Genomic DNA, 13,579 nt, shown 5'->3' with positions numbered 1-13,579 from the left:
ATGGAATGAATTATTATAAGACTCTTCGATTTTAACATTTTTATTTTGCAGGAACAAAAATTGTGCAAACTTGTTCCAAACTTCCAAGTGCAACAAAAATAATAAATTTTAATTCATAAAGCAGCTTCGGGTTTTTTTATTTTGAGATATTTATCATGATCCTTTGTACATGTAATTCAGAAAATCATTCAAGCATTTTGTCAAGTTAAAAGTGGAGGTAACTGAATGCAGTGAGCAATGCTTGAAGATAGAAGTTATGGTTAATGATTAAGGCACGACTAATGACCGGTGTGTACGTGTGTGGGTTGGAGGATTTTTTTCCATTACACTTTGCAATTTTTCTTTATCGATTTTTTTCTGTGCTAAATTGTTTCATGCGTCGAGCATTATTTTCAAATTAAAGTAGGTGCCCAGAGTTTGGGTCTGTCACTTGGTGAAAGATGGACGTGTTTTTAATATCATAATAGTTAAGTTCTTTCTGTGTAGAGATATTTAACGGTGTACATTTCCCAGGGGCGTATTTTAAAGTCACTCTGCGAGGTAATTAACTGTTTGAAAAATGGACGGCAATTTTCCAAATTGCGTTCGTTTGGCAAGAAGTGATGTTATTTTCTCTAATTGGTCGTTGTCTTCGCTTTGCTCCAAGATTTTGGTGAAATCTGTCGATGATTTCAGCAAGGGGTGTTTGGGCAAGTCCGACTCCATAATGTCTGGCAAGATCAGCGAGTTACTGGAATGTTTGTCGTCTGCCACGTCCAGACGAATTGCCACACTTCGGGGTGTCCCTCGGCCGTTCTTTAATTCTTCTAAGTCCATTTCTTTTGCGTGTTTTGTATTAATAAAACTTGGTCCACCGTGAAAATTATCATTTGTAGCAGACTTCGGATAACTGTCACCTTCAGCATCAGGGATAATGACGTCACTTCCGTTGCTCAATGTTTCTTTCTGGTCCTTGGTATTGCCATTTGTTGCATCCCTTGAAATGGCAAGGCACAACTTATACTCCTTAACCCCGGGCTCGAGATAGTCATCGAAGTTTCCATAGGCTTGTTGCATTTCATAGGTGGACTCTGGGGTTGATGAGGGCGACTCGGATTGAGAAGACGGTGTCTGCATAACAGGTGTCTCGGGGGAGCTCGGCGAGTTTTGCTTCAAGGAAGTATTTTCGTCCATCAGATTGGATATTTGGTTTTCTTTCCAGTGCAGTTTCTTTTGTAGATGTTCGATTTCCACGCGAACGGTTGCCACCATATTCGATAAAAGTTTCAAGTCTGTCACAGATTCCGGTGACCCGTATTTAGATGGTCCCCCAAGAGTTGCCTTTAATCTGTCTAATTCCTTAATCAGACTCTTCTTGCCCCTGTCCTCTTTCGCTAAGTATTTGCGGACCGTGTCCGACAACGACTCCTCTCTCTTTGGAAATGTATTCAACAGACGATAAATGTTTTGCTTTTCGTCCAAAATGTCTTGCGTCGTATCTCTGTTTTCGCGCGCTTTTTCTATCACCATTTTCACGTTGTGTTCCAGAACAGACAGTTTCACATTATCCGCCTCTTCGGACGAGACATGACTACCTTCTCCTAAAAAACTCTTCAACAAAATGTTGATAGCTCTGATCTTCCCATTGAAACTTGTGAATCGGTCCTTCAGTTTGAGCAGAGAATTGCTGTTGGCGGCGTTGAATTTGGCTTGCACGGAGAGTTCGGATTTGTATGCTTTCTTTCGTTCGTTCTCTTCCCTTTTTATCAGCTCTAATTCGATATTTCGTTTTCGTAGTTCTTCGTTCAACTTTCTCACTTCATCGCTGATTTGACGAACCTGATAACAGAGCAATATTTTTGTTTTTAAGTTTTGATCTTAGTAATTAAAAAGTTAGTACGTAAGTCTGTAGAACCACAAAGTTGTCAAATTGCATATACATGTAGTATACAACGTGTAAATATGTGGACTATAGATAAGTTACGGTGTGTCAATTTGCTATAGAGTTTAATATTTTTCAGAACGTCGAAGCACTATATAACCAGGTATAAATCTATCATTAGTGCGCATACTACATCAATGTCCATATCTTCCGGCATCCGAGTGTTACATAGTCAAGTTTTAAATCCGTCTATAAAGTATATTTAAATACGGTCGAAAATTGTAAAGGTACTGCAGCATGATATCAACCCAGTGACTTCAGCCACCGGGTTCAAGTCCGTTTTAACATTTATTTCAATATAACCATAAATTAATGGGTATATGAAGGGGATTGGCCCCTAGGACTTCGGCAAACCGTAAATCTGTTGAGATACAGCGACAAAGTATCCATATGACGAAGAAATACAATCTCTAAAAATTTACAAAATACTATACATGTAGTAAAAAAGTATAACTCTACTAGTCTAATTATTTTGTATTGAGTGTGGCCTCTTTAAGCCCAAATGTATCTAATAAAGATAAAAGCTATGCAATTTTATGATGGCTCATTATATCTGAAATTATTTAAAATATATTAAGTCATGTATCTGGTATTCAACAAGGAAAAGCTTCTTATATTTGAACCGTTCGTTTAGGGTTACCTTTTTTGTAATTTAAAGAACGTATCTATTTGCAAGATAAATAATCACGGATCATACAAAGCAGTTGTGCATGTTTTATTCATCATCAATGAATAGAATCCTTTGATTCAAACTGAATCTATAACAACCTGCTTTCGTTTGTTGTCGAGCTTAATGCGGAGGACTTTCTCCGTCTCAAAGCTGGCCCGCCGAGTCTCTAGAAGTTCCGTTCGTTCCTCCGGGTTCCGTTCCCACACGTTCAAGAGAGACCTTTCCTTGACCTATAACGTTAAGCATTGAAAGGAATAAAATACTTAGATTTAAGCAGATGACTATTTAGAGAGACCCCCTCCTGCACCTGTCATTAAGGATCAAATTGGAAAAAAATACTTAGATTTGAAATGAGATTTAATATTTAAAGGGAAATGCACATTTTCAATTTTTATGCACAAAATGGTTTATTTGTGCATTTTGAATATTGATTGACCAAAAATTTGAATGTTAGAGGTTAATTTACAAGCAAAATACAATGTTCAGAGGTAAGAATTTATGAGTATGTAAACAAAACACGAGCCTTATATTTGTTTACAAATAATGTAAATTGAAGAAATTGCCATTTCTTTGACAAAATGACTCATGGCAAGAAGGTAAACTGATTCAATGTGTTCATAAATAATATTATCAACAAAAGAAAGCAACATTTGATTGTAACTTACGCTTATACAACACATATGAAATCAATAACAAGACTCGAGCTTTGTTTCCAAAACAAAAGATTTTCAAACTTAAATTTGCAACTTGCTTGTAACCGGATATTTGACTTTCAAATTTTAACGAAGCATTAAAAAAATCCATGTTAATTAACCACGCTTGACATTAAATTTAGAAAAAATAAAATTTGAGAATTTTGGACTAAAATTATGCCTAGGTACCTCTATAAGAGGGGTGGATGGGTGTAGTTGTTTTTGGAGATCTGTATAAATATATATAGTAAATTATTCAAATTTTAAATCTATTTTGTTTTTCAGAATAGACCGTTCTTTGAAATGTCATTAAGCATTGGAAGCAAAAAATTACTTAGATCTTAGAAGATGAATATATTTAATTAAGAGGATTCGGTGGTTGTGTCCATTTATAGACTGTAATGATCACCTTTATAAGAAGAGATCCACAAAGATATATAGGAAATCCTTTTAAATTTTTTAAATCTAAAATATGTGAAACTTTTCCCTGACCTGTCATTTAGCATTGAAAACAAAAAATAAAAAAATATAGATTTGATTCGATGAATCTAGGTGTATTAGTAGCTTGTGGCAGCTAACTATTTGTCTTTCGGGGGGGGGGGGGGCTGGGGCTAAGAAACGTCCAGAAAACGTCAGTTAGAATTGGAAATGGTTTTATTGTTGCAGCTAGTGGAAGCGTATGCTGATCGAATTCCGATACACAAAATAAAAGATATTTAGAGTAGCTACCTTCGATTCCATTGTTTTAATGAATTTCATCTTCACGTCGTCCGGAACTTTGCTGAATATGGACGGATATTTTCCAAATATGTCCTCTGGTTTAAAAACTTTTATGTCGGTATCTGAAATCAGAATAAATTCATTTTGTGTTATGTGCAAAATGCGATAATGCACTAGTACTTGATCTGCTTAATTTTTATTGAATCGATCTAGTCTACTTTTTTTGCTCTAGTCTTCTTGCGATGTGGAAAAAAAGAAATTATTCTAAAATCGTCAGTCCAATCAGCGCACAAACTTTTTTTCAATTTCGCAAATAGACAGTTTGTAATAATAAATTCATAGTACAATTTGATCAGAACTCAATCTATAGCCCCTAAACGGTAAATACAATTAAAAAAGATGCAATATAAGTTGATTGTCGGTGCAGCCAACGGCTTGCTGCTGACCTAGTTTGACAGGATTCGAACACCCGACATTTCTAACAAAAAGTACACATATATATTATCTAACATTCTAACCAAAATAATTACCAAAATAATTACCCAATAAGATTTCAAGAGTTAATGCAGTTGCTGTCAGAACATATTTTTAATTCTACCGATTTTTTTTCAGTTCCTTAGATTATAAATGGATGAGTAGATGGGGATAAATACCCTCTCCATAAAGATAATCTGCCAGAATACAATGACCCGTCAAATGTAAAATGTGACGTAATTTCCGGAATGAGTCACACCCCCTCAGCATCAGCAGTTCTAACAGTTTGGAATTTCTGTTTTCTCTTGTTGTTTCTTTCTGTAAAAAAACAAAAACGAAGCGAAGATTTCAATTTATTTAAGATTCATATGGCATTTGGTTAAATGTTTTTTTTTTAATTTGAACATATTTTATTTTGATAACCAATATGACAAGGCAGCAGTGTATTGCTTATAAATAGGCCTACTGCATAATATTAATTGTATGTTAGAAACATTCTTGTATATGCCTAAAAGCTGTTCGAAACAAGGAAAATTACCACAGTTAAAACAACAATCGTTTTCACCACCTTCCTCTTTCCAATATGTTCATTAACATGTAAGACCTTTTCTTCAGGGTCAATTTAACATTCCATGTGATGGAATAAATTATAAGTTTTTCCCATTTTGACACGCAGCCTCTTGTGCTATTATCATTACTATGCATAGATTTCCTGCTGTAATTTAATTTTGATGGAATTGGGAAAGGTTAAACCCAAACCACAGGCGAACTGAACTGAATTAAGACTGTCGTTCGATCCGCGTATGGAGCATTTATTTCCGCCGTACTGCAAACACAAATATGCCCTCCAAAAACAATTACCGGATTGTAAGTTTGAAGAAAAAAAAATTAAATAATTATTGTTTCTATTTTGGTCGTACATTAATTTATAGATAGTCGGCCCGTTTTCCACTTTTGCATAGAAGTTAGAAAAAACTAACAATCATGAAAAAATTCGATCGAAAGTGCAATGACAGGAAAAATCTCTTATTGAAAGATAAATGATCCAAAAGTCCTTGACTCACTTGACTTTTCGAACATTGCTCTTTTTATCCGAACAATGATGACCAGATACACAAACGCATGCGCTTTACACTTCTCACAAGTGCAGCATTTTTCTTTTAAAAGAGCATACTTCTACGTCCATGCTCTTTTGAGATTAACAGATCAAAGAAAACAATCATTAAACACATTGATATTATATTAGATTCGAGGGAACCTTAGCCTTTAAAAAGCACGGTGAATTGAACACGCAATATACAACGCAATGCAAAAGACCATTGCGCAGTTTGGTACTTGCCTTTTAGATACTGACCATGAACAGTACGAGGGTTGTTCGGAAATTATTGAGACAACTCGAATATTTTCTTTCCTAATTGACGAGTTTTGGTAAAAATTGGCATAGACACTGAAGTTACGCCAACAAATAATAAAACAAAGTGATATTAAAAGAATATCTAATATTTTGTTTACGACGATAGATAAACAAGTCGGTGGTCGGGATACCCGGCGCAGCCATGAACTCGGAGATTTAATAACTTAAACATCTACTTTATAAGTGTCCGTAGAATTACAGTTAATGATAAAAGAAATCAAATTAAATATGTTCATTTTGCTATTCTTTGCGACTAACTTTTGATTAAGTTTCACTGATGTTTGAGTTGAAATACGGATATGGTACACATATATTTACCAAACAATAGAAATCTGACAACGACTTTACATTGAATTTTGACGTCAAGGCGGCGCATTAAAAACCGTCAAACGAATGGAAATCTCGGAAGAAGACTTTTTAAGGCCAAGCAATTGCTTAAAAAAACTATACGATGACAAGACAAGGCATAGAGCTTCAGTTCATCATATTTTTTTCACTGATTGTTTAACTAGAATTAGTCCAAAGGGATTAATTATCAAGTACTTTTGACACACTAACTGTTGTCAACAGTTCTAAAATATATAAAAAAAAATAACTGCAGGAGACATTCGCAGTAATTAGACTTTCGGGAAAAATAACTCGATTTTCCTCCTGAAAATAACAAGAATGGCAGAAAATGTAAATGATGACATCTTGAAATGATAACAAAAGATGATAAATAAAGAATAATTCTTATTTCCGTTCGTTTGTAAGGTGTTTAAAACACAGGAGCAATAAGAAGCGTTAATATGACGTTGCGAAAAGTTTGCGGTTGCGCCGGGTCATTGGACGAAGGTAGGTTGGTCAGCTTACCAGGAATGATCTATTCATGCCATGGACAGGAAACTTTTCACATTGATAGTCTCGATCCTGATTTACGTTTTGGTGAAATTTCAATGGTTTATCTTTTTTACTAAAAGAATAAGAGGAAATGTCTCAATAATTTCCTAACAACCCTCGTACATGAGACATTCAGTTCAATACCCCTATTTGTACAAGCTGTAAAAATGATTTCTCAATTTTAAGTCATTGACCATGGGACGAAGAGAGGGTAAGTGGTCACTTCAACTGAGAGAAGAGGATGCCAACATTCGATTCTGACTGAGAGCAAAATTTAATATTTATATTGTTTTTTCACAAACTCGGAATTTGAATAATTAAAACCTCGTCTATTCAGCAAAAATTGTTCAATAAGAAATAAAAAAAAAAATACCAACTACTGAAATGGACAAGTTAACTCTATATAGGGACTTCACGTAAATTCACGTGAAAAGGGTACAAAAATAACCTTCACGTGCACATTTCACGTGTTCTCACGTTCTACTTCATTTAACATTTTTTTACATGAAAATTTCCTCACGCGAAACCCATGCAAATTATGCTATATACATGGACTTTAAGTAAAGTTTTGAATTATTATTCAAGGAATAAGGAATCATTTTTTGAGTATTTTGGTCAGGGCGTAATCAAATCCAGTAATTAAATTCCGGCTTTATGACAAATGCGACCACGCCCCGATCGAAATAATATTCAAAGAATACTTATATCTATATAATTTTCAACAATTGTACAATTAAATATTGGAATATAAATGAGCAAACCCGCTTCGCGCCCGTATTATATACGTCATTTGAATTTATTGGACTGTATAGTACAAAATTGATACGGAGCGTTATCACAGGCTAAGACACTAAAAAATGTAAATATAAATACATTACATGAATATGACATTCAGTTATTCATGTATACTCAATCGCTACAATGTATAAGGAATTCTTCTCATGTTGTGTTATGAACTAAGGGTTTAATAATGCACTGTATTTCAATAATTGCCTTACTATAGATTAACCTGATGGCGCTTCATTTGTTCATTTAAATGCGCAATTCATATCCAAAAGTTACTTCAACTGAAGCAATTTCCCTATGAGAACTATAGCGTTTTGTTTTGATTTGAATAAGGTCATAAATATTTTCTGTTACGTTTTGATTATTCAACCATTTTAACAATAAAAAAACCAACTTGTCCCACAATTAAGAAACGGGTCGAAATAAAAGGGCGCCGCATTCATGAATGGAATAACAATCATTAGGACTTTTTCATAATAAATTATCGAGACATCAATATTTTTAAATCAATTTCTGATTTTATTTTGCGCCCCGGTCTTGGTGCAGAATATCGATAAAAATAGCAGCAAGTGTAGTAATATTGATTTTCAAGATATAAACATATCTAAGCTGACTTTCTTTATTCTGCAATCTGCATGCATTAAAAAACTTTTAACAAATACATAAAAAGATCGAGAATTGAAAACATAGGGTAAATATTATGATAAAAAAAATCGTTTTGATAATATCTTGCTCTATCAAATTTATAGGTTGCAAATACATTCGATTGCATATTTTGCATGTTAGTATAAGGTTTAGAGGTCGTTTCATACAAGTAAATAGAAATTAAAGGTTTGTTCAAACAGTTTGCACCACGGTTAAATTTTAGATCTCTGAACAGAATTTACAACAAAAAAAATATTTCGATTTCAAGATTGAAAGAAAAAAAAATTAAATGGACATTGATGGATATATACAGTAAATTTTGTTTGCTTGGTTCCATCCGGGTATAAAATCCAAAATCAGTGCTCCATCAACCCGGCTTAAATCCCAGAACAATGATCTAATAGTATACTCCATCAACTGTCCCCAATGGGAAATACCACCATGTTTTAGCATCGAATGACGTAAACAATTTAAGTGCGTTTATCAATCAAGCTTATTTACCAAGGTTTTATTCAGGTAATTTTTGTCGCTGAACAATCTGAAACGATTTTCAGTTTAAGTGAGGTTGGATGACATTTAAGCGCTTTAACCACTCTAATAATCTTTTATTATATCACCACAGACATCATTTATTGTTGGTTTTTTAAATTTTTTCTAAAATGTAATGTTTTGGACAATGTAAAACAATACATATAAACAAACATTAAATTGATGCTATCAATGAAATATATGATACTTCAAACTATACAGTGAAAGGTGCTGCTTTTGATTTTTTGTCTTGGAGAATTAAATTGATAGATCCATGATAACAAAAGAGGTATTTAGAATTCATGCACTTTTTTTCAAACTTTAACTTTGAACCCCCCCCCCCCCCCAAAAAAAAACAAAAAAAAAACAACAAAACAAACAAGAGGCCCATGGGGCCACATCGCTCACCTGAGCAACAATGGGAGTTCAAAAGATATTGTGCTATATGGTCCCTCGGTAGAATAACAAAAAATAAATATTGTCAAGTATTCGAATTTTACACTTATTTTTGCATACACGTAATCTTTGACATTGTACCTTCATGAAATACTATTTTTTACCAGAATAAGAAAATTCTACGCAAGATATAAAACTAAACATTTGGTAGGGGTACACTGTTAAGTTGTTAACTTCCAATTCCCTATATTTTCGTTCTGCCCCGCCCCCCCCCCCCCCCCCCCCACTTTGTAAAGCGATCAAAATATATGAGAGCATATAGGTACATTTTGTTCATCAACTACTTACTTGTTATTGTATTGTTAAAAAAATATATAATAGTTATTGTATGTTATTTAAAAAATCCTACATGTATAGATGTGAACAAGAAAATTGTACCTCAATGAGCTCAATTCCTCAAATTAAAAACATTCAAAAATTTAATTTGTCTTCTCCATTATAATTAAATGACTGTTATTTACCTCGCGTACAAACCAGGATAATTTTCCGCTGTGATATTTTCTTAGGAATAGCGATAATTATTTTATCCCCGCAACAGAAATGTGTCAGAACTATGGAAACTGTTTTAAAGATGTCGTTTTTATTTACTCGTGTCTGAAAAACTATCAAAATTGATGTAGATTTCACATTATTTATTGTATAATGAGGGGGCCCCAGAGAGTAGGTATATACAGAATATCATTCTTTTATTTTGTTTGTACAAGTATTTAACATACTCTAATTCATATAGAATTTTTAGTGCTCAACCAAAATTTCAGCGTCAATCGTAGAATTATAAGCAAGATACAGAGCTCACAGTTTCCCTAGGTTTGAGTCAGATTTTGTTCACATGAGTTTATTACATTAAGCTTAAGATTTTTAACTTGGTATTTCCTATTCAGCATTTAAAATGGAAAAAAAAGAATGGCCTAAGATTTTTAATTCTTTTTCACTCAAGACCAGTTCATTGGTATTTGAGGTTCAAAATCAGTCTATACAAATGTACACAAACACAGTCAAGGATCACATGTACAGTAGGAGTAATAAAGACAAAAAAAAGGTTAAGTTTACAATACAATAAGTTGTTAAAATTGGTTTCTGGAAGAACAGACTTTGAAAATTTTCTTAAGAAATATTGACAAGTTTTTTACTTTTTTAATCTTTAATAAGATCTGTGTACAAACATAGAATTGTGAGCAAATCTCTGTATCTTGCTTATAATTCGAAGCTTAACACTCAAATATGGTTAGTAAATAGAAATTGTAAACAATTAAACACAAGAAACATGCACTATAACAAATAAAGAACACAATTTATTTTTTCGAAATGAATCATATATATACATGTATATACCTACATATTTCCGTCAGCGATATCAAACTCTATTTAAACTGAATAAACTCGAGAAAATGCCGAGCATCTCAACAAAACCTATTGCATTAAATCTACCATTACGCAAAAGATAATGCCGAATTACCGATAGAATGAATTGTATTTCAGTACTTTTTTGATACATCAGATTTTGCTTAATTTGCGCAGGTAAACAGTTAACTGTTTGATTTACCGAAGTCTCTGTTTGAATTGATACGTAAAAATCACGAAATACGAGAGTTCCCAGGTTACAAAGCATAAATAATGAAAAAGAAACGAAAATCACAACAAGCTAACACCAACGTCATGTGTGAAATCTGTCAACGCATTGAAATATTTAGCCTCAATTTACTTCACAAAATCGGCACCAATATATTTTGCATGTTTCAAAAATTTCCCTTCATACGCGAACTGTTGCATAACAAGCAAATTCATCATACATGTAGTCAGATCGACCCTTTAGCGTATAATTTCATGGCTGCTTTAAACAAAGAACCTTATTTTAGAAGTATAGAATACGAGTCTTGGTAAAATGGGTATGCAAACCCGGGCCGTGGCAAAATAAAAGCCGGGGCAGATCGGCAATCGTCAATTCCAAATACGCATTATTTTGTGGCAATATTTACAGCGAATACAAATATTACTGGTCCATCATAAATCCTGAAATTTTAATGAGATTGGCAGATTAATAACTGCCAATCTTTTGTTTTGACCAGGCCAAGTCTTGCCTACCCATTTTACCGGATGCCGAACCGAACCGAAGCTGAAACACGCATTTCCTTTATCATTATTTTCGTAATAACTCAGATTTAAAACAGAATTAGACCTTAATTTTTGCAATTTATATTTTCCTTCCCATAAGGATAATTTATGCTAAACTACGTTGAATTGAACTCAGTAGTTCTTGAGAAGAAGATTTTTTAAATGCACCCCCCTTTTCTACAGTTTCAAGGTTTTCTCCGCTTTGAATACAGATCGGACTTTTATTTCTGCAATTTATATTCGCCATCCCATAAGGATGCTTTGTGCCAAATTTGGTTGAAATTGGATAAGCGGTTTTTGAGAAGAAGTTCAAAATGTAAAAAGTTTACAGACGGACAGACGGACAGACAGACGGACGGACGGACGACGGACAAAATGTGATCAGAATAGCTCACTTGAGCTTTCAGCTCAGGTGAGCTAAAAACAAAACAAAAAAAACCACACACACAACACATACACACAACAACAACAAATCTTGTTTTATTTTTCCAGACCTTTCATTATACTTATTTGGAGGTTATGTTTCATAATTTCATGGAACAAGTAAAATCAAAAGAAAGAAACTCGAAATCTGAACGTCGGCGAATATAGGATTCGAACCACAAACCTTTACATCTCTGATCATGGTTTCAGGAAGCACATGGTAGTTCCTCAAATGTTCAAAGAACTCCTCGGTCAGAATGATGTTATGGACAAGCAGACGGTGGTTTCTTCTGACGATCTCCCTCTCTCGCGCATCCATGGCTTGTCGTCTGTCAGTCCACACTGTACAAAGTCCTGTCGCCCGCGTCACAAAATTCTCCGGCCCATCATAAATCTATTGTGTGGGGATTTAATTAGGGTCATTGATGATACGAGTTTATCCTCTTCAGAATTCTTAACCAAATTCTCCATCGTAAAATACATTTAAAGTTTTCGATAAACAGCCCGCAGACGATTGTAGTTTTAACGATTATAACACTTCGAGTAGCTGTTCAATATACCTAGCCTCTCTCAGACTATTGCTACCCGTGAATGGAAATAGGTCGTTCGTTACAAGTTTGCGTGACATCCTGGTAAATGCTTGTCTAAATGCCCATGCCATCAATTTGCTTCCAGTGGTCTGATGTTACATCTCAGATATTCTCAGGACTTCAAATATAAGCCAAATCACAAAGAAAAAGGAAGCTGCCTCTTCGCTGCACACAGAAGAAATGGTAGCAACTTAAATCACAACGACCTCTTAATTTTACATTGACACGATGGATGAATGGAGCGGTTACTATTAATGTAGTTCTTTAATAGATCGATTGTTCTGAAAATTGTGCTATATGTTAAATGGTCCAGCTAAATTACATCCTCACAGCCAATTTTTGTTTAAAATGCTATATGAACTTATCCGATTATTTAAAGCCTACCGTGTAAAATTGCCCCCGTGTATATTTCCCTGCCATTTTTTAAATGGCAGAATGAAATCTCGAGTAATTTTTGTAAAATTAGTTAAATCACACCATCAGTCTTTGGAATGCCCAGGAATATGACTTTAAAAAATATGTGTAGTGTAACGAATGTTGGGAAAGATCAAAGTGGGAAAATGGAATTGGTGGTCATATAATGGCAAAGTTAAAACATTTCGTCGCCACATGAAAGCTGTTACCTTTACTATGTTTCATGTACTAGATGTTCATCAATTTTAAAATCACATGAAAGTGTTGAAATTTCACACAACATCATTAAAAATTCGCGACGGAAAATGATTTTTAATAAACTACAATTTCATGTTCATTAATTTGCTGTGAAAACTTTGTAAACCTAAGCCGTTTGATTGGTAACCTGTGCGATTTGGTCACTTTATCTTGAACTTTTACGGCCTTAAACTTTATATCAGTCATAACCTTTGACCTTGCAAACGTAAGTATACAAGATCACACCAAAGCATCGCCAAGACAACATACTAGTACATGTATATGATGCAATTCAAAACAGAGCGATGGACTTGATGGTGTCAAAAAACCGGTCCCCTTCCTATATGTAAACAGTCTTCGTGAAAGACTATGATGTTACAAAATCGACCACAGAACAACGAAGATCGTTTAAAAACAATTACTTTTTAATCACATCTTCAAATTATTTAAACAAAGAGTGCACATACTTTCAAAGGAAAAGAACCCCATGCGTCAGTCTTCTAGAACTTGTCATACAAAATAAAGTCTACAGACAAACGGACTTTGGGATTCCATTTTATTCCCTTCTTTCGTTTTTCAGGAAGTTTATTAAATCATATTAGATTTATAATTTTTCCA

The 13,579-nt window shown here is 34.0% G+C and overlaps 1 protein-coding gene across 1 annotated transcript; it reads right to left on the bottom strand.

Annotated features, from left to right (window-relative positions):
• Nucleotides 1–4: 4 nt before the first annotated feature.
• Nucleotides 5–12,570, bottom strand: LOC105340476 (uncharacterized). The gene is made up of 5 exons (XM_011446521.4): nt 11,905–12,570; nt 4,657–4,795; nt 4,013–4,125; nt 2,690–2,821; nt 5–1,818 (listed from the first exon to the last, which is right to left on the bottom strand). Exons 1-5 carry the CDS (start codon nt 12,037–12,039, stop codon nt 529–531), a joined length of 1,809 nt encoding a protein of 602 aa, XP_011444823.3. The 5' UTR covers nt 12,040–12,570; the 3' UTR covers nt 5–528.
• Between the last annotated feature and the right edge of the window lie 1,009 nt (nt 12,571–13,579).

Source organism: Magallana gigas, chromosome 9, assembly GCF_963853765.1.
Source record: "Magallana gigas chromosome 9, xbMagGiga1.1, whole genome shotgun sequence".
Classification (NCBI taxonomy): Eukaryota; Metazoa; Mollusca; class Bivalvia; order Ostreida; family Ostreidae; genus Magallana; species Magallana gigas.
The sequence above is the reverse complement of the archived record's forward strand: the minus strand, read 5'-3'. Positions and strand labels throughout refer to the sequence as shown.

What these genes read in the sequence shown, in the direction of transcription:
- LOC105340476 (XM_011446521.4), bottom strand. Translation starts at nt 12,039, where the DNA reads ATGGATGCGCGAGAGAGGGAGATCGTCAGAAGAAACCACCGTCTGCTT. An exon ending in CCATGATCAGAGATGTAAAG is followed by an intron (nt 4,796 to 11,904) that starts GTTTGTGGTTCG and finishes GTTTTTTTACAG; the next exon opens with AAAGAAACAACAAGAGAAAA. An exon ending in AGATTATCTTTATGGAGAGG is followed by an intron (nt 4,126 to 4,656) that starts GTATTTATCCCC and finishes TTCTGATTTCAG; the next exon opens with ATACCGACATAAAAGTTTTT.